The sequence below is a fragment of the Lingula anatina genome, chromosome 1, assembly GCF_051362555.1.
Source record: "Lingula anatina isolate TDL-2025a chromosome 1, LinAna3.0, whole genome shotgun sequence".
In the NCBI taxonomy this organism is placed as follows: domain Eukaryota; kingdom Metazoa; phylum Brachiopoda; class Lingulata; order Lingulida; family Lingulidae; genus Lingula; species Lingula anatina.
The window spans coordinates 562458-590348 of record NC_141767.1 but is presented as its reverse complement, the minus strand read 5'-3'; the positions used below and the strand labels follow the sequence as shown (position 1 = coordinate 590348).

The window sequence follows — 27891 nt, the reverse complement described above, 5'->3', positions numbered from 1 at the left end:
AAGCAACATACTGTAAAAAATACATCTGTTCCACCAATGAATCAAGCCGAGAAATTAACAAAAGATGTCTTCATACCATTTCAGAAAAATGAACTGGTGTAAATGTACGTTACTGTAACAGGATGAAAGAAGAAGAACTAGGAGATCTCGCTTTGTTCTTTCAGCCATTTCTGCTGGATAACCCTTTCCCTGCCACGCCTTAAGCCACAGTTCACAAATGATGGGCTATGGGACGTAAGAGTGTGGACTTTTAGGTTTCACTCAGGAAGGTTTTCTTTAAACTTTTTGCAATAAGTTGAAATGAAATCAGACAGAGTAAGTACAAATCCTTTTTTTAAACAATATCTGTATTCATAGAAGTATTAATACTGTTGCATAGATAGTAAAAATATGCAAAATTTATTACACTCATAGAAGTTAATAAAAAGAAATAACTAAATAAGTTCTGATCTTATATTTTTCATTCTTCTATTTACAATGAGGGAAAATTGAATTAATACCGTCTAGCATTTATGAATACATAATAAAGCATGAAATAAAGTTCTTGTGAGAACTATAAAATCTCAAGCTATATAAATATTCTGACCATTTATACTATAACTAATTCAGCATATATATCAGGAAAACCACAGGTAGCCAAAGCTATGTGCTAGATAGTTTTATTTTATTTATTTATTTTTTTTCAAAACTGATGCCTCAATGAACACCAGAAAAATCATTTCCAAGTTGCAAGATTTCTGGGATCGTTTCTACTACCTGCACTTCCACTGAAAAAATTGTATTTCTTATAACTCAGCCAATTTTTCACTCCTATTAAAGATACAAAAGACATACAAGAAACTTAATATTCATGTGTTCTCAAAACATTCATCCATTTGTTCTCTGTTGCATAAACCTGGATTTTTATCCCTTGGATATTTATCCTTCTGTGGTAATAAAGTGAATACTCACCCAGAAGAGTATTGTACATGAGCTTAGTAACTGACATAATCAGAGCACCCGATTATTGGTAATAGCTTTCTTATGACAAAGGAAAAGTAAATGTCCAGAAACCGAGTTTTTCAGCCATTTGCAATGAAAACCTGTATGTAAAATTACTATATCCAAAACTGCAGTCAAAGATCATCACCTGCGTATGGCAAGATTGCACAAAAAGCAAATGGAACGCTTCAGAAATTTTATAAACCACAGATTCTAGATAAAGAAGCAAAGTATGTCCACTGTCAGAAAAATTGTTTTTATAAAAAATATGATAAAATGTTTACAAAGAAATATTTTGATATCAATTCAGTCTTAATATTTGCTTTATCACCATTTTGAGTCATGCATTTAGCTTTTTAGTTTGACATTAAATCTTATAAAATTGTTCTTTCATAATAAATTTTGTCTAATGAAAATTGAAAAACAAAAGCTGTTCAAACCATGAAATGATATTGCTTATTAAAGTTCATGCGATATAGAAATAACACCTCTATTTTTCTTAAATGTTACATGGCAATGTCTACAAGACTTATGGCAATAATGTTTTCTATGATTTTGTAAAGTAATAGCAAAATAATGCTTCATTACAATGATCAATGTCCTTTCTGGATGCATCTAAGAATTGGAAATGTAGGTCTTGAATTCTGCGGCGGGAGAACTGCACGTCTACATCAATGAAATGTCAATCACCTTCATCATTACAATTTTTTAAAAAATGATATAGTTTATATATATTTTTTGTATTAATGATATACAGATAAAGGCAAATCTTTAATAAAAAAGTAATTTTATCATACAAATGTTCAGTCAACGGCTGATCAGCACAGTCAAAAAACAAGTCTTAATATATTAAAAGTTAAATTGGTAAACTATCATTTTTTAACAAAATTGCAAGCAGTCAAAATTCACCTCAATCCAAACATTTGCTTGCCTCCATTTACATCACAATATCACAATTCATTCATTCTTTGCATAGACTTTTAAGGCACTGGACCAGCACAAATTCTCAGATTAAAAATAGAAGCGCCCAAAGCAAAAGATATGACACGTGTGGCATTTCTAAGTTTAATTGAGAAGTTTCTAAACCCAATGGTACTATTATCCTGGGGGCAGACTCTGCCAACAGGATATAGATATAAATACATATTGCGGTATACTGTAATATAAAGTTAGTTCTTTGCTAATGAAAAATACCATTCTTAGAAGATGATGATGAGGATGAGTTCTGATGTGGTGTCCAAGATCTCAAGAAGATTCACGACTGAAGATAACTAGCATCACACCCACAAATCCTGAGGGTTCCTGGTAGGGATCACCATCACACCCACACACCCACACACCCAGAGGACGCAGGGTCACACCCACAGACCTTGAGGGTTTCTGGCAGTGGGCGCGGTCTCTGCCAGCTTTTGGGGTAGACTGGTCATTTTTCTTGTGCTACCTGGGGGGATGGGAGACATGGGCCGCGTTGAGGAGAAACCTAAAATGAATGCATAGAACAGTCAAATTATGGATGTTTCTTATGTTTAAAGAAGTGTCACTCGCCAGTTCAAATGCAACAGGCAAAACAGTTGAAACATAACCTAATAGACAATAGCAAAGTTTGACATTCCTCTGTTTTACTAAGAGAAACTATTTGCCTTTCATTTAAATGCAACTGTTGAATCAGCCAGTCAAAAGGCATGCTCTAGCAATTCTTAAAGCTTCAGAAGCAGATCAAAAAGTATTCACTCGATGAATTATTTGGCAATTATATCAAAATATGCAAAATTGTACACATAATATATAAATGACTATTTAATCATTCATACTATTCTATTAAGAGTATATTTTATGATATCATACGAATAAATAGCAAAAACACATTCCTGCTGTATTAATAAATATGGGTTTTAAATTAATTTAATGAATGAAATACAACATAAATAAACTCAGGCATTGATAACATTCCATATCACATGACAAAATTATGCTAAATGCCCTTCCACTGGCAGCAGCTACATGTATATGGTCATTAGTGTACTGGTGCCACATAAATGAGTGAAAATGTTACTGAAGTGTGCCGAGTTAAACAAAGAAAAGACACGGTGTATATGATATTCCTTTTTCTTTGCAATCTACCTAATTAAACAAACACAAGCAAAAAACAAAGTTCAAAAAACCACAACAAAAAATCAACATTCAAGTTGCTTACTCTTCTAGTGAAACTACAGTATCCACTAAAACTCTGGTGAAGAAAAAAGAGAGAAAAAGACGTTTGAGAGAATTTTTCTGAACATGCATTATTTAGTTTGTTTAAAATGTCTGAAATAAAAATCAAATCACACAAAATCACATCAAATTAAAGAAAAGAAAATGGATTATCATCTCAGCCAACTTGTAGAATAAACTGACAGTTTAATTTCTGGACACAATTTCTTTGTTTTAAACAGAGTGCCTTAGTTAGGTTAAACTGCTACGAGGAGTGTGGTGGTTGCACCCACTTAGATTGTGTTAGTTGTGACAAACGCAATGCAGATGTTATTTCACATCTAAGGCTGACTGTAAGAAGACAAAACTGCTTACAATACAGGGTAAAGGGGGGACAGACTTCAGCCTGAACAATAAGGTAGATACAGGGTGAATACATACATACTAACTTCAATACATACTCTTGCAACTCAATACACTTCCCCATGCACTAGAATTATAAACAGCTAGGCTTGACTTCTTCCTCATAAATAATACTAATCCGTCAAGTTTGAGAACTATTTTCTACTATAACTATGACTACCATTACTTAAGTTTAAATTTAACATGCAACATTCAAGCTAGCAAGAGTAAACAAATTCATACAATAAATAATTTTCAGAAAGCTTTTCACAAATAGCCTAATTATCTGTGTGTGGAATTCATGTGGATCAGATATTGAAGTATGAACAGATCCTATTGGGTGGGTGGACATTTTCCAATGGGCATTTCTTTGAAAAGTTCTTCATAGGATAATTTGATGTTTCTGACTCAGAGATGTGACAATATGCAACTATTTCAAGTTCAGTCTGAGTGTAATATGTTACATGGAAACGAATTCCAACATGTCTTATACAGATTATCCTCATAACTTTTTTGTCCTAACTCCCACAACAAGTTCATTTTCAAGAAAACCATTCCCTCCCATAAGAAAAAAAAATACAAATAATACCAACCGTCAGCAATTTCCACTGTATGCAGCTCAGTAGGGGTCTTCATGAACAGCTCTAAATTGACAGTTTTGATGCCTTGTTCAAGGTTAGTAATTTCCTTCTTTTTTGTTATTAATGACTCCTCCACCTCCTTGACCTCTTTCTCAACTTCTTCAACCTTACTGCGCTCTTGTTCAGATTCCGTAAGCAGATCTTTCAATTCTTTCTGTAATTTTGAAACCTCGGATAAAATCTTGAGTTCTTCTTCCTTTTCTTCCTGTTGTCTTTTGTTCAGTGCAAGTTTTTCTTCGTCTATGTCATCCAACAAAAGCCGTATTTTGTTCTTAGACTGTAATAGATCTGTTTCACTGTTTGACGTTTTGGACTTAAATAACGTAATTTCAGATTGCAATGTTTTGTCATTTTGTTGTAACAGCTGGAGTTCCTCTTCCAGTTTCACTGAATCAGTGTCTTTCATTTCTAGTTCATATTGCTCTTTTGCATATTCAAGTCTTTTGATTTCATCTTCAATAAGGGAAGCTTGGTGAGAACTTTCTCTATCTTGCTTCTCCCAGTACTGTATCTCTGCAAAAAATTAAAACATCAAAAATGAGAAAAAAATACACTATTTAAAGAAAAATTAAGGTTTAATCAAATTGTCTTGTCACTTGTGATTTTGCATCTTTGATACTCAGAGCTTGTAATAAACAATTTTAGGAAATGCATTTTGGAATGGTTTGTTGTCAAATCTACAGGGCATCACCAAAATAATTTGTAGTATTGGAACAAATGCCCTTAATGTAAAGAAAAACATCACATTTCATTTGTTTAAAACTAAACTTTTGTAATTATTCCACCCAGCCTGTCAACTTTTTCTTTGTTTAGCTTGTGTTTCAGGAATTTGTCTACATTTTCTTTAAAAGAAAGTCTGTTTTACTCAATTCTACAATTAAACAAAATTATCAAATTTCCAAATAGTTCCAACTGTTTTTTTACATTTAACAATTAACATGAGGTCAGATTTGTCACGGCAACTTGTGAAACACTAAGCAGAGTTCCCGCGGCAACGACAGCAGAGTTCTCTGCCTCAGCAGGCAGCCTCTACAACATGGGGGAAAATGAGATCTTTCAGTGCAATTTTTTCCATTTCAATCACAAATAAACTGCATGTCTGAAGTAACTAGATATAACAACCTAAATTTAAGACTTCTTTCATGGGACCTGGAGGAGAAAAGACAGAAGTCTTGAAGCTGTACTAAACATTTCAGTTCTTAAATTGGTCATTTGCAGAATATTGGCATGGAAAAATACAAGAAAAATTCTCCTCAAACTTCAACAATTTACTAGTAATTATCTGCCACCATTCCAGCAAATTCCAAACTAAAATTTACTCCATGAATAAATTTTTAAAAAACAGTTTCTCCACAAGGCTGTGTTAATAGTTCCTTAACTTCTGTCTTTAGGTAAATATGCAATATCTAAGCCAGGGACAGTAATTTGATTTCTTAAAACAGTCTAAGCATGCCTTTAAACATTAGACCAACTACCTGGCAAGTTTGTCTTAAGCCACCAATGTTCAACTGTTTAAATAAGACTGTGTTCCCATGCCTAGATCGATCTAACTGGATCGACCCATCTCCAAAGGGTTTCTCACTTAATTGCTTTTAGCTTAAACAGCTTATATGTCTGGCATGCCACTGAAGCCACTAAACGATAGTTAATTACCCTCTAACAGCTTCAGTGGACATGCTAAAGTTGATAGCAATTTAGTGAGAGCCCCCTTGGAGACAGATCAATCCAAAGTTAGTACGATAGTCTCTGGGAATGGTCTCTAAGTGAACCCTGTTTTTACAAACCCCAACTCATTATTTCTGTCACATGTAAACACAGTTACCACCACCCGTACTGCTATGTTTCTTACAATTCTATTCAACATCCCAACTTGCATCATATGATGTGATATATTCCTCCATAATTCTATTAGGGTGCTTGACCCAGAGGCTCTGGGGGTATTGAACGGAATATTTTCTTAACAGCCAAAATCAGCCCAAAACCTAAATACTTTTCAGATCTGCTAGACATGTTACAAAATGTTTTCCAGTGCATAAAAAACTGACTGTAAAACAATCAATTCTAGTTAATTGACAGTGATTAGGTTCTAGGAGTTAATTAGACTAAATGTGCATGTTGGCACTACTCCTTCCAGTTATTTTTCATCAGGGATATTGATGCTGCTACTCCCAAGGAGAGGAAAATGACATTATTTTCTGTTTTGATGCCAAAACCCACAGCAAGTTTTCTGCAGACATTTCCAGTAGCCTAAGGTCCCCAGCTCCCAAGGTTAATGGATTCTGCTGCAAGGTTAAGTATCCACATTCCTAAGCCATTGGTGAAGTTCCAATTTTTAATGCTGAAGTAGCATTTTATTAATTCTCAAGGAGATTGGTCTTGGAATTACTTGAAAAGTTTCTTTGTGAATTCTTCTGAAGGAAAAGGCTACCAAAAGTTGGATGCACTTTGTTCATTGAATCAATTGGTTTAATGATTAAATATGCACTTCATGTAAATTACATTTTTATACCAAAAACAGTAAACTCTGAAGTATTTATAAAAAACACTCTTTTCCTGAACTGTGGTGTTAACTGAGAAAATCTTTACAATCAATTCTGATTTAACAAAATTCCCCGTATAAAATGAGGTATTTATCATCACTCCTTATCACCATTCCTAGCTTGTAGCCCAGAAATGGAAATCATCAGTCTTTTTTTCTCTCTACCACAATATGAATACTGTAAGTATATAAAAAGGCCAGGATTCTCTTGTCCACCTATCATATCCTGCTGGTCAGTACAGTACTGCCGTTAATGAGATAAGATCTAAAGAATCTGGTTCATTTCTGCTACCTGGCTGACACAGGTGATAGAGGGTGAAATCACCTGTGTATCTTGTCTACTCAACATCAACTTTAATTTACATCAACACATATCTTAATTTACGTCAACGTGGACCATCTTCTCAGTAACGCATCCCATCCTGACACTGGTCTATATCAACAGATAACTCAACTCCTCACCTTAAGATGATTAACTCTCAATTTTTTTACTCCAGGAGCAGCAAAGATCACTTCTCTTTGTAGTGGAAATACAAGATTACTTACAAACGCAAGTACTCAAACATGCATGTTCACACACACTTTTTGATCTACTGTCAAAACACATTATGCCCCCCCCCCCCATCATAATTTACACATACCACAGCCCCCCCTCCCCCCCTGTCTATAGTACCTGTCATCATAACTGAACAGGTCTATATATCCCCTCTCCCTAAAATTAGGGGTGCTAGCATGCTGGGTTACCCCTGTATGTCATATTTTGAAAGAAAGACCCGAGACAGTATGACCTTGGGTGCTAGGCTCTCCCTGTTTTTTTTTTTTTTTTTTTTTTTTTTTTTTTTTTTTTACAGTACAGGCCAATGTGTGTAACAACACAAAAAATCTCCAGTTATATGGTGGAGACAGTTCACAAACCCAAGTGTAACACCATTTTTACTAGGAGCCAAGCTGGATAACATGAAGGAGAGACCGCTAGGGTCACTTGGGTCCAGTTCCATCTCCAAACAGGTGCCCACTGACCTGTTCTATGACCCTTTCCTCTACCTGACACATAGATTACTAATCACTGTCACCTGATGAGTGGAGACAAGAGAACAGGAGACACCTTGTTCTTAAGGTGTGGCTTCACTGACAGGAAGTAAGGTCAACTCCAGAAATGATTGATGGACTTCTTCTGTGAATTATATTTATAATGATACATTGGACTCTTTGGCTGTGAATAAATAGTTGACTTTTTGTGTATGGGCATTAGTAATGAAACAAATGCCCTTTAACGCTAATATCAGTGGGATTGAACACAAAAATATGACCTTTACTTGAGAGTGCTCAAAATGGTTTGTTGCTATTTCAATTTATAACTACAAACTGGTCTCTCTGCATACACTTCATCACATCAACTATGCTTATTTCAGTTAGGACATTTCAACACCTGGTTAGCTAGATGTTAACAATTTCTAACAAACAACATAGGAAGACAATTAAGTCTTATTAAGTGTGTATGTATCCCCTTTTATTACCAGCCTATTCCCAGCTAAAATACCAAACTAATTTTCAAGTGACTGTAAATTATGATGTTGAATAAACTATTAGCTGGTAGAATAACCAGGCCTACTTGCATCATCTAATTATAATTTAATATATGTCCACTTGTTAATAACAATTTGCACATCAATGACAATAAATCACTGGATCTTATTCAGTCCAGACTTAATATGCAGTGTCTCTGCCTCAGTCTATATTCAAACAACAGAATTTAAGGGACAATAAATCATAACTGCTCTGTTCATTTGGAAATTGGCAGACAGGGCTTGAAATGGAATGACTGAATTTTTTTTCTTTTTTTTTTTTGTTCATCTTATTATAATTTTAAAATTTCTTTGAAAACAATAGAATGGTCTGAACCAAAATATTGATGTGAATGATAACTAGTGTGTCATAATTGCAGACAGCCCTAGTCTTACTTTATTAGTGCCTGGTAGTACATCAGGCATGGTCCTGTAATGTATTGGTCCACTCCTCATAGTAAACATTCCACAGATGCTGCCACATGGCTCTATACCATGGTACAAGGAGACATTGTACCTGGACACCTTATTCTGCTCATCATACAAAACATTCCAAAAATAACATGACAGTTTAGAATCTAATTTTAGAAAAATATGGCATGCAATCTAGGTTTCAAGTCAATAAGACGGATGTTTTGCTTTAAAGGTTAATTGTTCACAATACCAGGAAAAGCTTGCATATCCCACAAACACCCACCCTACCAGGTAGAAAGAAAAGGTAACACTCACTGAGAGAAATCAGATCATAGTTAAATACTACTTCCTTTTTAACCTGTATGGATACCAGGAAATAAATAGATTCTTGGAGATTTCATATTCTGGTAAGAAAAATCACACTGACAATGTAGAATGCTCTATAACTTAACAAACTGATACAGTGGTTAAAAATATATAGAACCCATACACACATAATTTTCACAAGAAAAACATATTTTGATCTAGAATTTACAACCTCATCTAGAATATAATAAGACTGATTTCAAAATGATCATTTTTTAACCATGAAAATCAGCTGATTCTCCTAATAACAGCCTTTTTGTGTTCACAATTATCTCAGCTAGCTTGTAAATAATGCATTTTTGGCATTCCAATCTTCATACTGACTTTCAGTGGCCACAACAATGATGGGTTATGTCATCAAGTTTACACATGTATTCCACATTTCTAGCTGATAATCCAGAAATCACACAGCCTGGAGTGTCAAAGCCATGCACCCATGAAGAACTAGAAATTCCTGAACTCCTGTACTAATACTTGCACTACAGTGTAAAATCTTAGCCAAAATAGGATCCATAAATATATTGTTTAAAACTGAAAAAATATTGTTTAAAATCTTTTCTTTTTTTTTTTAGTTTTAAAAAAATTAAACCATTTTTGCCTAAAACTTTTCTGTGATAAAATATCTTGTAAATGGAATAAATCTGACATTTGTATTTCATCAACATCAAAGAAATTACTGATTTTTATAACAGACAGGATGAAGCAAGAGGTATCTAGCTAGCCTTCCATTCCCCATTCCTCTCTCTCTCTCTCTGCTGACCTACAGTATGTGCAGAGAAGAATTCTGGGTGGTGCTTCTAAATACATAGCAGGGCAAGCATGCAGTCAGTGATAAAAACTCTACCACACATCTTCTTAACTGTAGCATGTGGCTTAAACACTTGCCTAATCTACATAAATCAACCTAAAAACACTTGATGCAGTTCCCTTTTTTTCTTATGTGTTTTTCTTTAAAGTTCTTGGTTTACAACTTTCTATTAGACTTATGGTGTTATGAGCAAATGACCAGCCAAGAATGTAAGCTAGTTTAAATCTTGCTTATAAATCTCAACATGCTAATAAACATTAAAAGTTATCTATGCAAACAATTTATGAATTTGTTCTCATCAATCCCCCAAACTAACATGACAGAAATATATTTATTTTCTTTGATTTGTATTATTTACCAAACTTCAATTACACTGTGAGAAAGTCTGAATTCCCAAGGGCACAGCACCTGATAAAATCAATAGATCAATCAGGAAGGTTATCAGTAAATAAATCACAATGTTGCCACCAGAAACCCCCTAACTACACAGTTTGCAATGGGAATGTTCACACTAAGAGAAGAAGTAGAGAAGGTCCCAACCGAGCGTACAGGCTGCTACGTGTGGTCTATGGCCAAAAAAATGGGGAAAACGTGGGAGTTTGTGTGTGAGGAGCACGTCCATTGTGCATTGATTTCTTCCTTGCGATCTTGCTACGTCCTAGCCGGACGCAAGGAACCTAAAAAACCATGCGTCCAAAACGTAGTTGGGACCTAGGCTTAATGGAGGTACTGGGTGATCATAATACATGGGGGCTTAGCTTGGAACCTATAATAGCAAAAAATATGTAGTTCACTTCACACAGATTGTGAACTTAATACTCCTTTGAAGACATCAAACCACTCATCATGCCATATAAAAAGTGAGGAGGTCATTACTGACTCTGTTCAAACACATTTATCTAGCCCTCCTTAGCCACAGATGGGACAGGGCCTCCAACAAAACAATTTGAATATCTCCTTGTTATACTACAATACAACCTGAATATTCCCCTATGTACTAGTACAAAACACCTAGCAGAGCATGCCAAGGTGGTGTCATGCCCAATCAACAGTGAAGGGAGGAACTCAACCCTATCATCAGCTATGGGGATCTGTCAGTTTCTAAACCAGTCAGTGTAAGAAAGGAGGGCACCAGAGAGGCTGAAGAAATACCAGCACATGTTGTGAATGGTCTTTTAACTATTTGTGTAGTGTTGGTATTCACCCTTATAGCGTGACGAATATCCATAAACTTGTAATCTCATTCTTGCACATAATATTCAGTGAATCAAGAAGCTGCCTACACGGTCATCACTCAATGCATTGAGGCATGAACTAGAGTGTTATGCATGGTTAAAATCAACCAAGAACAATGGCTCTTACCTTCATCCAGATCTTTTAACTGTGCCTCTTGTTTTACCAGCTTCTCGTGCTGCATGTTAATCAGTTCAATGAGGTCGTCAGTTTGGGTTTTAGCAGGGACTATATTTCTATACTCGTCCAAACCAAATGCTTGGTCTATGTGAAGTTTAGCTGCTTCCTCGGCTAAGCTCTGGTCCAAGTCTAATTCCTCTAAATCTTGATGATTCTCAACAATTCCTTTAGCATTTTGATTTTGATCAAACTGAGCAAATTCTTGGGGACTTTTCTCTATGTCAGTCAAAGGACTAGGGGTGTGTGAGTGCCCATGGTTCCAACTTCCTCCTCCCACTTGAGGGGCGATACTGGCCACAGGGGACCTTCCCACCCCTGGGTACGGCTGATTGCGGGACCTGAAAAGGGCAGAAGTTTGCGGCTGACCGCTGCTCTGTCCTCCACCAAGGGTGGAATTAGTTGCACTTGAATTTGTCACTCGCTGGAAAGCACCTTGATAATGTTTTTTGTCCAAACTACTGTATGGAGAAGAGGAGTATGACGAGGATGATGAGGGTGGGCCTCCTGATTTGGCATAAGATGTACTGATGTTTTCTGTAGAGTGTTTTGAGAGAGGAATGTCCGAGGCACTTGGTTCCTCCTCCAGACTCTCCAGAGATGAGTTTTCTTGTATAGCATGACGAGGTTGGACTCTTGCACTTGGTTTGGTTTGAAAACTGTAGTTGTGAGCACCACTGAATGTTAGGGATTTTTTGATACTGGTTGCACTAATGCCTCCGCCAACACTACCATGGGAGGGTGGTGGTGTGAAATTGTGTAAAAACTTATCAGTCCTCTGTTTGCCTTCTTGTCTTTGACGTAAAACAAATTGCACTTCATGAGCATACTCTCCCCACTTGTGAAGGATTTTCAGAGGATTGTCTGAAGGGGAGAGCAATCTTTCATTGTCTCTCCATTTTTCTATAAGGGTAAATCTCCCTGTCCTTCCTGTGGCCTGGGCCAGAGCAATGACTACATCCTGACAAGAGGTGGACTCTGTCACACCACAGATGACCCTCTGAATCCCGTCCACCCACACTTTCAGCTCCACCATGTTACCACGTCAACTAGGACTGCAGCATAGCACTAGACTGGTGCACTGCAGAGAATGCTGATACTTTCCAGTATATCCGAGATGAGATGAGATGAGATAGCAGCGGGTAGTAATGTAAAGAACACAAACAGCTGTAAGCCACAACCACTATCAGGTCACATCAGCCATCTGATCTTCTCAGAAGATACTTTTCCATAGAGTCATCACCAGAGCCAGCCTGCCTCCAGCTATCATGACAGTGAGATTATTATTATTCCTCTCTCTTTCTCTTCTCTGAACTTTCCTACAGAAGATGTATGTTGTACTAGAATCCTCTGGCAATGTACCCACACACACACCACCTGGAAGTGGTAGTTTTCTGACTGTGATGTACCTCAGGACAGATGACTGTCAGTTCTACTGCTGGAAGTTATCTCATTACTACACAACACCAACTGGAATAATACTTGTGTTTTATGACTGGGCTGACATCCCCCAAACACACACTGAGTACACACTCTGCTCTACCTCCGTGTGTGCCTTGATCTGTCAGCTATTCGGGTCAATGAAAGAAGTCATGCAGGATCTCCAACCCTGTCACGTTTACTCAGGCGGATCAGAGTTCATTTTTTCCAGATTCAGAGATGCGTCTATTAACAACAGCCAGAGTACAGTGACAGTGGGACGTGAACCTCAATGTAAACAGTCCTCTGCCTTGTCTTAGGTCTCAGATGTCACTGTGCACAGATTCCTACTTGTTGGTGTCTCTGGAATGGAGAAAGAAGACTGTTATTTATGCTAAGGAGATGAAAGGATAGACTTTACCATTCCCACTACTAGGTTAAAGAAGAATAAGTTTTCTGAAAAGTTTTATCAACATGAAACTGACAGTTATGGTAGCCATGTGTTCATCAATTACAGGGTCTTGGCCTACTGCGATAGCTAATACTTAATGCTGCACAGAAATGTGACACCCTATACCATTAATGATACTAGCATTTTGGTTATCAATGGACCCATTACTTTTATACACTGAGTACTTCAGCTTCTGCACTCTCAAGTTTTAACCTCAACACATAGCACCAACAATTCACTTCCATGCCTCCATGATAATCCTGACAATTCTCTTTCTAAACACACATACATTCATCTGATACAGTGACTACGTATATACCAGAGCTCTTGATAGTCCATGGTATGAGGTAGTGTACACATCAGTGTGGTATACCAGGCCTGTGTAATACAACCCACCAACAACTGGCCATGCCTGGCATTCTTTCCTCATGTACTTAAAGAATCTGCCTTCAGACCCTCCCCGTTAATACAATAGTCCGTCACATCACTGGTATTCCAATGGGCAGGTATTTCCCCCCACACAACCACACCTGATTAACCAGGGAGAAAAGGTAAATAAGCAAAGTCACAAATGGTAACATGCTAATGCATAACCATGGCTCTTTAACTGGCTACAGCGGCACTGACAACAAAATGCAATGAAGTAAGATGGTTTTTCCTGAACTTGATCATTTTCTAACCAAATGTATAAATCATCTTGATAAAATCTCAGACTTGTCTTGTATAAGGACCTAATGCTGTAATGTCCTTAAGGAATGTATCAGAAGCAAACTTCCAACCTTTAGGAGTGACAGGTCACTCATTACTTCAACTAGGGACTATTTTCTTTCACCCTAAAGGGACACTTCATTGGTGATTCAATTAAGGCACACCAACCCATGTTGTATTTACCTGGTTAAAGTATGAATTATTATGGTGAGAGTGAGACTTTCTGGCCAGTCCAGCAATGACAAGGATATATCTCACCTTTCATTAACAGAGACAGCAGCCATACCTTAACAAGCTAAGATGGATAAGATAAATACCACCATTATCCCTGTTACATCAACAGTTTCCCCTCATTACAGATTTACAGCTAAGATAATCAAACAAGCCTGATGACAACTTTCTTTACTTAAATAACACATCAACACTGTAAAAAGGTCAAGTCTCTTTAACAGTGATGCTAGAATTATTAGAATTACTCAAGGGCCTTGTTCAACAGAGTTTCAAGAGCAGGCATATTAACACAGGATTTCTCAAATTCAACACAGAATGGATACCATGCACCCATTTAATGTCAAAGCAGTTTTATGATATTGTGAATCCCTGTGAAATACAGACTAGATTTAAGATCAAAGTCAAAATGTTTTACACAAAATGACAGGTTTGATAGGAACTCCTAATCACACAGTGATCAGAGACCAATGCACTGGGTTATTCTGAGGTGTTAAAACCTCTCTTCATTAACTCATTGTGTTTGCTACTTGACTCAGGGGTCACACAAGGTAACCATGAGTCCACTGCTACAAGTTAATCTAAAACATTTTGTAAAAACTGGCCACAATTTGGGAAACCACAAACAGATGATGAGGATGATGAAGAGGAAGAAGATTGGTAGTTAGATGGTCTTTGCACTGAAGTGTCAAAAATAAGAAAAGGTGAGATCCCATTTTAAATCTACATATGTAAAAAAAGGAAGGAAAACAAATGAACCCCCTTGGTCAATTAGTGTAAGTTGCCTTTGTGCTAAGTAAGCGTCGGTGCTACCTGCTTCCGTTGGCCGTATTTGGGAACATAATACACGTGCAAATACCTGACTATGCTATCAAAAAGCTATGTCAACACCTGTCCTTTCTATTCAATATCAGCAACCTATTGGCCCACCAAATGTACTTACCTTTCCATAGCACACAGAGTAAATAAACTTACACATTATTAATTTTCACAAACCTTCAGGATAAAATGACATTGTTTGTGCTGAATACTGAATGTTTAGTGTGATGCAACGATATACAAGCAAACTGGATCATTTTTCAACTTTGACTCTCCTGATACCTTGAGCAAAGTTGAAGTTGATGTCTACCTTGGGGGGCAAGTAATTAGTAACTTTATCACTGTATAAACTACCTAAAGTGACTCCAGCAAGATCTCCAAAGCTTCAAATTTCAGCACCTACTTGCTGTTTGGGTATAGGCCAGATATCTGATATGTTATCACAATACATTGCAATAAATATTTCACAAACAATATCATGTCACAGGAGAAGGACTAAACAATGTCCAGAATTACTTTTATCATGGACCAGCCTCATGTGATCAAACTGTTGATTTTTGATTTAGCAAAGTTTGCTGGAGACTCTATATATCAGCATCCATTAGCAAACACTGGGCTACTTTCTCATTAAAAGCCCATCCTGCCTTGATATGTAACTGGTCAAGAAACATATTACATCTCTGCTGGCTATTCATACATTGACCTTGTACTTCTAACTTAGCTAATGGGTATACCAGTGAGTCAGAAGAGGGGGGGGGGCATCATTCTTAAATACACAGGTGACACAGAGATGACACCCTGCTGACAAAAGGTCACAGAAGACTCCATTATGATGTCCTAGACCACTGACCAATCAGGCAATGAAAGTGTATCACAACTAACCATCTGTTAAGAACTAGGCCGTATTGTACTTTGATTATCTACTGACACACAGGCTTTCATTATTACCTTGAACATCCAAACTTAATACAGTATTATTTGTAGCTTGTCACCACAAACACACTTAATTCAAGTTCTTTTCTTTGATGTTTTTAAAGAGATCACTGAAAATCATTATTTGAGTCACAGTTTGGACAAATGTCTACTGCTCGTATATCTTCACACAGACACCTATGGTTCTTCATGTCATTTCATTTTCTTAGTCAGCACACCACTAAAATTTGGGATTTATTAGCACACTTTCATAAAAAAAAGCCTATTCATGTCAAATATACGAGACATCCAGCTGCAAATGATTTTCTCAACATACAACAATTTCTAACTTTTCAGCAATCATATAATTTGACATAAAGTACCTAGTTCTCCACAAGGACTTCCTTCCTTGATAACACACAGCGCAGTAGGATACACCTTATTTCAAAGCCCTGGAATACTTGAATTAAAGGATTCTATGGATAAAAACTATTAAATTTAGTCAAAACTTTGTTCTTGGTATTCCAACAACTGCTTTCTTCCTTATAAAATGATGCGATCAACAGAAAGATGAAAGTCACACAATCCACCATTAAGAGAAAAAGTCCTTAGATCTGAATTTGTTTTTGTTTTGGGAAATATATGGGCATCTGGCCCAAAAACTAAATCAATTTTCAAAGGATTCTCTTACTGCTTACTGTTTTAGTGCACACATCATAAAATACACATGCTACCATGCATTTTATCCCTCAAGAGAATAGCTTGACAATTTTTGACAAAAATGACAGATGTTATAATTAGAGCACATCAACTGTCTTTCAAATACAACAAATCATGCACATCCTGCATGTGGTTTTCTATTCTGTGAAATTAAATACATTGGGTATGTAATGTTACATAACATGTCCATTCCACCAAAGTGCTGCAGGCTGTTTAAGATAAATTATTAACCTGTAAATATCACCTGGCATTGGCAAATTATCAAAAATACAGTAACAGAATTCATGATAATGACTTTACTGCACCCACGCAGTCAATTAGGCATAATCAGTAACTAAAAACTAACTCAAATATAATATGAAATGTTTACAATGTGGGTACATGTCAACTGGTAGTATCTAAGACTAACAAGGAAACGACTTCGTACAGGCAGCTGGCAACTAAACTGCTGTACAGTTGCCTCACTGATAACAACAGTAATGAATGCAGTACCTAATCATTTAAGGCCAAAGTCTATCAGATTACCGGTACACTTTATGATTACAATAAACTGCATACATAGAATTAATATGTAACGCGATGCCCAATGGTGACTCATAAATACACTCATTGAGCCAACGACAAGAAGTCATTTGTATTACAATCTCTGGACACTTAAGGGATTTACTAATAACACTGACATTAACAAGAAAGGAAACATAATGGATATAAAACTTGAAAACAGAACAGGAGCTGCGACAAAAAGCGCGTCAATGAACAACAACTTGACACTTAAAAAGTCCATCTTCAATTTTCTTTGATTCAACACGATAACAGTCACGTCAAACTTACTTAGAAAGTTTTTTAGAGTGTTTTTTCTCTCAATACTTATACAAACAAGCAGAAAGATTACAATGTCACGACATAAGTATTTGAAAAAGATGGAATCTGCTTAATCAACTCACGTCTTTTTGGTAGAATCTTGCAGAAAAGTCGCCACAACTGAATTTGGCTGTCACACCTGCTAGCTTCACTCTTCCTGTGTACCGACACTAAATGACGTGACGTCACCGGCAATGTTTACCCATATTTTGATGACGTACTTCACATTGGTCATCAGACAGAAAGAAAAATAATTGTATAAAATTGCGAAATTTTTATGAACCAGGACAGCAACAGAAGTATGTTCCCACAGAATAAGGGCAGTTTTACCTAGGATCAATAGTAAGTGGTTACTACTTCATAAAACTGTGAAATCCGTTAGTTACGATCTGTTGTCATCTCTTACTTGTAAGTTTTGTAGTTCCTTCCACTCGAGCCTCGAGGCCTTCATTGTGAATGAATGAGAAGGGACCATTTCCAGTTCTATATTTTGTTCCATTGATATCAAACTGGTTCAGTATTTGAGAGATCGCAGCCTCACATTTATAGATGTTGCATTTGAATTCACAGTTTTGTCTTAAAGTTTAACTGCGACGGGGATTGTGTTTTTATTTTAACCAGAGGGACGGGGCCACTGTAATGGGAAGTGTAGAACGAATTTTATGCGTAAGCACTCCTTTTGATACACATTCCTGGCATAATGTTGTCCTACTTCAGTCTCCTAGAAGAGCAGAAGGTATCCATGGGTCAGGGACAAAGCCTGCGTGAGAACGTCCCCTCACAGGTGGTGTGGGTGCATGATAAACTGAGGAACCAAGCCTCACAGCTCAAGGAAATAGCTGCACTGAGTTATGAAGAATTCCTGGAGGCTGTGAGACAAGTAAATGAAATGTAGGTCACTTCATTGTTTAGGATTTTTATTTTATTTTATTTTATTTTCTTTCAACAAGTTAGTTTTAACTAGTTGCTCTTACCACTTCGTCTAAACAAACATCTGTGAAATAATTAAGCATGGATTGCATGGTATTTTCTCTTTAACATTTTTGTACAAATGATTTCATTAATAATATGATAATGTTGTTATTTTGACATATATGTAACGCATTGTTATATATATTCATGTTTTTCATTATTTTAGTACAGAGGCATTTACAGATGACACTGGGAAGAAGTTGGTATTCCAGGTAAAACCAGGCACTGATTCTACTCTGCTATGGAAGGCTGCTGTCAGGATTAGGTGCATGAAGGTAATTGGTGATGGATTATTCTGAAAAAAAAGTTATCACAATCAAAATGCATTTTTAAATTTAAGAAATTTTTGAACTTTTGTGTAAAAGTTTAAAATGAAAGGTCTCAAGATGACACTGCAACATCTGCTTGTCATTTTATTTTCCATTTCATTTGATTCTTATTATTTTGGATGACTTAGAACTTTCACTTAATTAATATCATGTTTTAACAGTGTGCAGCCATTTGTTTCAATAAGAAATGCAGTGACACCGCTACAGCTATTTCTGACATAAAGCAGATATTTATAAAATATTTTGTCGGGGTATATTACATGTACATCATGTATATATCATGTATATATTATGTGTATGGCTGTACATCATGTGTACATCATGTCAGTTTCCAATACTCCAGGTCATGTCAGAGAGTGGTCATGTGGAGTCTACCAGGATACTGAACATCATGTATATATCATGTATATATCATGTGTGTTACCGTACATCATGTGTACATCATGTCAGTTTCCAATACTCCAGGTCATGTCAGAGAGTGGTCATGTGGAATCTACCAGGATACTGAACATCAAGCAGTTTGTACGTCTGTATCATGAGATTATTGCACAAGCTGAGCCATCTTCCTTGAACACAGACCCTAAGAGGACAGCTCTCACTGCCTCCATTATACTGTCAGAGTAAGTAAGAGATGACTTCACCACTGTAGTAATCCTCAAAAATGTATTATTAAACCCTAGCTCATGTACAAAAATGGTAAATAATTTCTTCTACCAAAAAAAACTAGTTTTACACTAGTTGCTATTGTCACTGTAGACAAATTTTTTTCAAAGCTGGTTTGTATTTTTTGTGTTTTCTTGAATTATCTTGAAAAAAAAAAGCATTCCATTTGTTTTTGATACATTAATATAGAATTGGAAATGGAGAACATTGTCTAAATCTCTTTCTTATTGCTTTTCAGAGCTGACAGTTTGTCATGTGCATCTGAGGAAGCCAATGAATGTATTATTTGTATGGAGAGAAAAGCTGATGTCATATTACCATGTGCTCACCTGTACTGTGAACAGTGTATTGACAGGTGGTAAGTATGTTATATTACCATGTGCTCACCTGTACCGTGAACAGTGTATTGACAGGTGGTAAGTATGTTATATTACCATGTGCTCACCTGTACTGTGAACAGTGTATTGACAGGTGGTAAGTATGTTATATTACTATGTGTTCTCACGTAAGTTGTTACATTTTCCCCAGCTCTATATATATGTGATTATGGTAGAGAAATGAAAACAGTGCAGTTTTGCTACAAGAAGGGATTGGCATTTGATTTTTTTCATCAATAAAATTGTCTTGGCATCATACACAGGTTTACATTGCACTTTTTATTTTCTCACAGCTTGAGCCAAGGGAATGATTTACTGTTATCCTTGAAACCTATGACCTTTTTGTTCCTTTAACAGCTTGAAACATGCCTCATGGCATAAATACAGGCTATATAGAAAAAATACAAATGTTTGAGATAACCAGAGTTACAGAAAGATGTGACATCATTAGAATTAATCTTACAGTCCTTTCAAGCCTGTCTGCCCTTCATTTGTTATCAGTTTATAATGTTCGTGGATCTTGCAGACACATGACATTATGATGTGAATCTTAACAGTGTATAAGCTAAGAATGACACCTACATACCAACAAAAAAATAAAGTAAAAAAACATGCACCTTAATGGTTTGATTTTTATGTGGCACACCTTAACTTAAATAGGCTTTTTGAGATTCATGAGATAATCAAGATCTCTTCATTTGTTATCAGTTCATAACTTCACAATGTTCGTGGATCTTGCAGACACTTGAGATTATGATGTGAATCTTAACAGTGTATATACATAAGCTAAGAAAAAAAAAAAGAATTATAATGTACAACTTGCACCTTTGTGGTTTGATTTTTATGTTGCACACCATAACTTTAATAGGCTTCTTGAGATTCATGAGATAATAAATTGTTCTGCTATTCTATAGGAGTGTGTCAAGCCATACGTGTCCCGTGTGCAGAGCCACAGTAAGCAGTACAGATGAGACCTGGGTGCTAACAGAGAAACCAGACTCCTCCCAGATGGCCTCAGAGATGAAGGGCTATGTGTTGGGTTTGGCTGACCGTGTAGGGAAACCACAAACAGAAGATGATGAGGATGATGAAGAGGAAGAAGATTGGTAGTTAGATGGTCTTTGCACTGAAGGAATGGAGCTGTTTTAAGGCTCCTGAATAATGACTTGAATTTTCCATTTTTTTTCCTTTTATCTTACTAAAATGTCACCTTGAGTTGAACTAATATTTTTTGCTAAATATGAGATCAGTGCCATATTCCCTTATTAGCAGAGGATCTGGGAATTACACCATTTCTCCCAAATGGATGTCTGATTCACAGATTTTTTAAATCAAAAATCCAATTTTTATTGGCATTTTTACAACTTATCCCCCCCATCATAATGCCACAGAACATTTATTCCCACTATTTTTACAACCCAAAATCATGTTCAAGCAAACCTCTTTTTTTTTTTGGACGGATGGGCTGCCCCCCAGGTCTTCTGGCAGTAGGGCAACAAGGGTGGAGAATAAAAGGCAGGACTTGATGTACCCATCAGAATTATTTGCCTGGCATTAGTGATTTCTGTGGTCATGGAACTAAAATTGTACTTGCCCACAAGAGAAAGTGACTTGCTAATGGATCATTTGTAGAGTGCCTGAGTGAACAGGGGCTCTGTGTTTATAACTACAACATTTTATTATTATATGTTTATGTGCTTAGGTGCTTAATTGAAGTATTACAGGTAATACCTACATTTGAATGCTTTCAAAAATATGGTTATAATCAGTGAACAGATCTTAAAATTGTATATTTTATGTTCTAGCAAAATGCAAGTTAATTATTCACCTCACTGATTTACGTAAAGTGAAAACACATTATGCATAATATAAGTTTATCCTGTATGATTACCGTGGTGGAACAGGAGTGGGGTGTATTTGTTGTTTTGTAAGTATCACCAACCTTTGGCCTCCAAAAAGAAAATAGGTGACAGTATAACATATCAAACAAAGCAAAAGCCAACAAATCTCAATCCCTGTGCACTACAAATTATGATGAAAAAAACTTGTCCACTGTTTTATATTTGCCTCATTTTGCCTACCATTTATTTTTCACCATGGTGAAATAAAGAGACTCAGTCTGATGCTTCAGTTGAAGCCTACAATGACTTATTTAAAGTGTGCTATCAAAATGTCGGCTGTATATATCTTAATGCACACTATAACTTACTTGAAGTATACTTTTAGAATATAAGTTGTACATATCTTTACAGCACATATCCAGGTCTTCAGTAAAAGGTATCCTGTCTTGGTGTTTATTGTCGAATTGAATTTTCCTTAAAAACAAAAAATGCAATTTTCCATCCCTGCACTTGGATTTATAGTATTTTACCATTTCTAATTAAGTTACATAGTTCTAAATGACTGACAGACATTTAGACCACCTTGTCTTCCTGTACATATCAGAAATAAATATCCCCATCAGGTACTTGTATTTAAGGGGGTTTATCACTTTTAAGGATCTGACATTGGGAATGATTTGGGAAGTGATCTAATAAAGATAGCATACCTTTTAACTTCTTTACCTGGCATTTAAATCAATATTTAGATTTTCAATGTCTTGTTTGTGTTAATGGTCAATCAAATGTGAAACTGTGCAATAAGTTTTGTACTTAGTTATTGTATTTGCTTTCTATTTGACATTCAAGAAATGTTTATTGTTTCATAAGTAAATTTATTAATGAAATTTGATACAGTTAAGTTACCTGGTTCAGAGCTTCACCATAAATATGTCATGATGAATGACAATATTAATTACAACATTAAAGGCAGTGATTAATTGTTCAAAGTAGATTGTGTTGTCCCATAAGTGTTCTTTGTAAACTTTCTGTAAGTCATTGTACCACCAGCGTTAGCACTGGCGGTACACATGGTTTTAGTCCCGTCCGGATCGTTCCGCCGGCTCCGCTGGCTCCTGCGGCTCCGCCGGACGGCTACCGTTACCGCTTCTCCTCCTAGACGGTAAGGGCCCCCGTACCCATCTCTTGGATTTAGGTCACCTATAATCTCAACTCGTTCCACGTAAAATTTGGGCTTTGTCGGTATTGGGGTCTAGGTGTGGCACTCATTGCAATGCACCCTTGTCTAAAAATGGCAAAATTAAATGCTAATTATCTACCCTACGGAAGGAATTATGGGAAAAATTTCTACAGACGGCTTTCCAAAAGTCATATGTGTAGATTTTAAATATGCCCTTGGATTTGACCTTTGACCTCTATTTCAAGGTCAAACGGGCCAAAATTTTCAAAAAAATTAATTTTTTTACGAAAAAAAAAATTATTTGCCCTGTTATTCAGACACCACACAGACTTAACCAATAATATTATTGGAAGTTGTTACCCTTCAGGTCATCTTTCATCTTCGTGAATTTGGGGTCAGGAGTAGCGGCCATAAGATACCGAAACTGAAAACTGTCTCTAATTCGGGAACTGTTAACGCTAGAGACCCATTCTTTTTTTGCATTTTGTAGAGCATGTAAAGCCCAACACAGAATGTGGTCTCCGTTTTTTTGTATTCCATATGGTTTTCGAGTTACGCTGTGTCAAAAAGTACATATTGGTGGTGAAAGCAAAATGTGCAGTACGGTAATGGATAATAAATTCTGAACTCCAGAAAAAAAAAATATATAAGGCTTGGCAAAGCAGACAACTTGTGGTCAAAAATGACATTATTTCATCAAATTTGAACTTCTGGAACTTCAGAGCACCTCCCATTTCAAGAATTTTGACCAAAATGACCTTTTCTTTATTTTAATTAATTTTTTCTGTAGGAAATTTATGGCACATTATGGTAACTCCAAAATTATAACATTTAGTCCCTTATATCTCCAAAACTGGCAGAGATAGGTCCATAGTTACTATTGAAGTTGAATAGAAAGTCATATACTGGCAATCTTACTGTGACCTTGAAATTGACCTTTGACCTACTTTTCACCATGAACTGAACTTTGCAAATTTTGCTTCCCTTTTATCAAAACTGGCAGAGATAGGTCCATAGTAACTATTGAAGTTGAATAGGAAGTCATATACTGGCAATCATAATTTGACCTTAAAATTGACCTTTGACCTACTTTTCACCATGAATTGAACTTTGCAAATTTTGCTTCCCTTTATCTCCAAAACTGGCAGAAATAGGTCCATAGTTTCTATTGAACTTGAACAGGAAGTCATATACTGGCAATCTAAATGTGACCTTAAAATTGACCTTTGACCTACTTTTCACCATGAACTGAACTTTGCAAATTTTGCTTCCCTTTTATCTCCAAAACTGGCAGAGATAGGTCCATAGTTTCTATTGAACTTGAATAGGAAGTCATATACTGGCAATCTAAATGTGACCTTAAAAGTGACCTTTGACCTACTTTTCACCATGAATTGAACTCTGCAAATTTTGCTTCCATTTTATCTCCAAAACTGGCAGAGATAGGTCCATAGTTTCTATTGAACTTGAATAGGAAGTCATATACTGGTAATCTTAATGTGACCTTAAAATTGACCTTTGACCTACTTTTCACCATGAATTGAACTCTGCTAATTTCTTTCTCTTTTAACTCCAAACCTGGCAGAGATAGGTCCATAGTTACTATTGAAGTTGAATAGGAAGTCATATACTGGCAATCTATATGTGACCTTGAAATTGACCTTTGACCTACTTTTCACCATGAATTGAACTTTGCAAATTTTGCTTCCCTTTATCTCCAAAACTGGCAGAAATAGGTCCATAGTTTCTATTGAACTTGAACAGGAAGTCATATACTGGCAATCTAAATGTGACCTTAAAATTGACCTTTGACCTACTTTTCACCATGAACTGAACTTTGCAAATTTTGCTTCCCTTTTATCTCCAAAACTGGCAGAGATAGGTCCATAGTTTCTATTGAACTTGAATAGGAAGTCATATACTGGCAATCTAAATGTGACCTTAAAAGTGACCTTTGACCTACTTTTCACCATGAATTGAACTCTGCAAATTTTGCTTCCATTTTATCTCCAAAACTGGCAGAGATAGGTCCATAGTTTCTATTGAACTTGAATAGGAAGTCATATACTGGTAATCTTAATGTGACCTTAAAATTGACCTTTGACCTACTTTTCACCATGAATTGAACTCTGCTAATTTCTTTCTCTTTTAACTCCAAACCTGGCAGAGATAGGTCCATAGTTACTATTGAAGTTGAATAGGAAGTCATATACTGGCAATCTATATGTGACCTTGAAATTGACCTTTGACCTACTTTTCACCATGAATTGAACTTTGCAAATTTTGCTTCCCTTTATCTCCAAAACTGGCAGAAATAGGTCCATAGTTTCTATTGAACTTGAACAGGAAGTCATATACTGGCAATCTAAATGTGACCTTAAAATTGACCTTTGACCTACTTTTCACCATGAACTGAACTTTGCAAATTTTGCTTCCCTTTTATCTCCAAAACTGGCAGAGATAGGTCCATAGTTTCTATTGAACTTGAATAGGAAGTCATATACTGGCAATCTAAATGTGACCTTAAAAGTGACCTTTGACCTACTTTTCACCATGAATTGAACTCTGCAAATTTTGCTTCCATTTTATCTCCAAAACTGGCAGAGATAGGTCCATAGTTTCTATTGAACTTGAATAGGAAGTCATATACTGGTAATCTTAATGTGACCTTAAAATTGACCTTTGACCTACTTTTCACCATGAATTGAACTCTGCTAATTTCTTTCTCTTTTAACTCCAAACCTGGCAGAGATAGGTCCATAGTTACTATTGAAGTTGAATAGGAAGTCATATACTGGCAATCTATATGTGACCTTGAAATTGACCTTTGACCTACTTTTCACCATGAATTGAACTTTGCAAATTTTGATTCCCTTTTATCTCCAAAACTGGCAGAGATAGGTCCATAGTTGCTATTGAACTTGAATAGGAAGTCATATCCTGGCAATCTAAGTGTGACCTTGAAATTGACCTCTGACCTACTTATTATCATGAACTGAACTCTGCTAATTTCTATCTCTTTTAACTCCAAACCTGGCAGAGATAGGTCCATAGTTACTATTGAAGTTAAATATGAAGTCATATTCTGGCAATTTACTGTGACCTTGAAATTGACCTTTGACCTTCTTTTTACCATGAACTGAACTTTGCATATTTTGCTTCCATTTTATCTTCAAAACTGGCAGAGATATGTCCATGGTTACTATTGAACTTGAATAGGAAGTCATATACTGGCAATCTTACTGTGACCTTGAAATTGACCTTTGACCTACTTTTCACCATGAACTGAACTTTGCAAATTTTGCTTCCCTTTTATCTCCAAAACTGGCAGAGATATGTTGATAGTTACCATTGAAGTTAAATATGAAGTCATATTCTGGCAATTTACTGTGACCTTGAAATTGACCTTTGACCTTTTTACCATGAACTGAACTTTGCATATTTTGCTTCCCTTTTTTCTCCAAAACTGGCTGAGATAGGTCCATAATTACTATAGAACTTGAATAGGAAGTCATATACTGGCAATCTAAATGTGACCTTGAAATTGACCTTTGACCTACCTTACGATGAATAAACTTTGATTGTACCATTTAAGTTATACATATTTTTTGCATATTTTGAAAATTCTTGTTGATTGCATTTTTACAGCTTGTCAAGCACAAGACTGGTGGCTGTGTCCCTTACTTTGTGTATGTGGGGGTCTGTATGAATGCGCTTGCTCCAGCTGGTGGTACAATATACGGAGGCGGTATCGCCTCTCTGATCCTCTAGTTTCATGTTAAGTTTATTTACTGGAGGCCCCAAGGCAGGGCTGGATTCATGCAGACTACTGTAAGTACATGTTAAAGCCACTATGACTCAGGGGGGCACCAAACTTCCAGAGTTAAAAATAAACACATGAAAGGTGGAAAATTCACCTAAAATTGAGAAAAGTGATATTTGGATTGCAGGGATAAAAGAACAATTAAGTACAAATATATGATAAGTACATAGCAATGGGATGAGATATTTGGATGGCAGAGAGGACAGAACAAAACATTAATATATATAAGAGCAATGAGATTTTTTAATTTGTAAATCATGCAGCACAATATACCTGTCCCAGTATGAGAGAGCACCATTGAGTTGGGAGAGCTTGGGACACTGAATTCAACCCTGCATGTATGAAAAATTCTGTATATACATTTGCTAAACAATCATAAATCTGGGCTTCACTGAATTAATGGCATTATAATGGTTCCAAAAGTAAATTTTAAAGCTGTGGGAAAACTGTGATATTTTTATTTATCAATAAGCATATATCGAACAATTATGAATGGACTTTCAACACAGATTATTGAGAGAGATTTGATTTCATAATTTTATTTTTTTATAATTTAGATTTCTTGGGCGTACAATTATAATTCATTCATGTTAATATATATGCGTGTATTTTTCATTTTTGTGAAGTATACCTCACTTAAAATGATATGCCTCTTTTCCATAATTTTAAGTTAATGGTTCATAGAGTGTAATAATTCCAAAAATTCTGATGCACTTTTCAAATAGTTGACACTAATGTTTCCAAGCAAGACTGAATAGTCGGGTCTCTAACACTGCTATTCATGTTTTCCCTTCCATTGTACTAGTTCAATATACAAACATGTATATAATGTAAAATATAGGCAAAGAAAATGTAATTAAAATTAATAGGAGTACAGGAAGAGCATTATTTGGCCTGTTTCCAAGCATATGACATATTGTTATTAGTTATACGATTGCTCCTACTCAAAAATTGTAATATTTACCGAAAATAAAATGTCAAAGAATGCAAGTAACTGAATTTGGCTTATGCAGGAAAATAAAATGAAGGGGACATTGACATAATTAGTTTAAAAAAATATATTCTTTTTTAATTGTTGAAAATCTTGTGCCCTGTGTTTTCTTAAGTGATTGATAAACCACACTGCAACACAACTTTTCTTGGACCAAAATTTCTGGTAAAAATATATCCTCGTTTTTTGGCATTGACTACCTCAGTGATCCAAACTTTAAAATATGTATACTAAAATACTCGCGGTCTTTCCCAACCCGCTCACATCTTTTTAAGCCAAAGGCT

At 36.0% G+C, this 27891-nt stretch overlaps 2 protein-coding genes across 7 annotated transcripts; one reads left to right on the top strand and one right to left on the bottom strand.

The window, feature by feature from the left end:
- Positions 1-439: 439 nt before the first annotated feature.
- On the bottom strand, positions 440-17634 carry LOC106174059 (uncharacterized). Of its 6 annotated transcripts, none has more exons than XM_013555441.3 (5): positions 17518-17634; positions 11269-13098; positions 4167-4727; positions 3633-3661; positions 2317-2461 (listed from the first exon to the last, which is right to left on the bottom strand). In XM_013555441.3, the coding sequence occupies exons 2-4, from the start codon at positions 12350-12352 to the stop codon at positions 3642-3644; spliced, it is 1665 nt and encodes a 554-aa protein (XP_013410895.2). In that variant the 5' UTR covers positions 12353-13098; positions 17518-17634; the 3' UTR covers positions 2317-2461; positions 3633-3641. The 6 variants fall into 6 exon arrangements, with proteins under 6 accessions (XP_013410894.2, XP_086858960.1, XP_013410895.2 ...); XM_013555443.3 differs by lacking the exon at positions 3633-3661 and adding an exon at positions 3547-3577 and having other exon boundaries at positions 2325-2461; XM_013555442.3 differs by lacking the exon at positions 3633-3661 and adding an exon at positions 3176-3208 and having other exon boundaries at positions 2327-2461.
- On the top strand, positions 17631-27606 carry LOC106174060 (RING finger protein 141-like). Its single transcript, XM_087002836.1, has 6 exons — positions 17631-17776; positions 18152-18325; positions 18573-18681; positions 19201-19355; positions 19637-19756; positions 20690-27606. Exons 2-6 carry the CDS (start codon positions 18177-18179, stop codon positions 20883-20885), a joined length of 729 nt encoding a protein of 242 aa, XP_086858962.1. The 5' UTR covers positions 17631-17776; positions 18152-18176; the 3' UTR covers positions 20886-27606.
- The last annotated feature ends 285 nt before the right edge of the window (positions 27607-27891 follow it).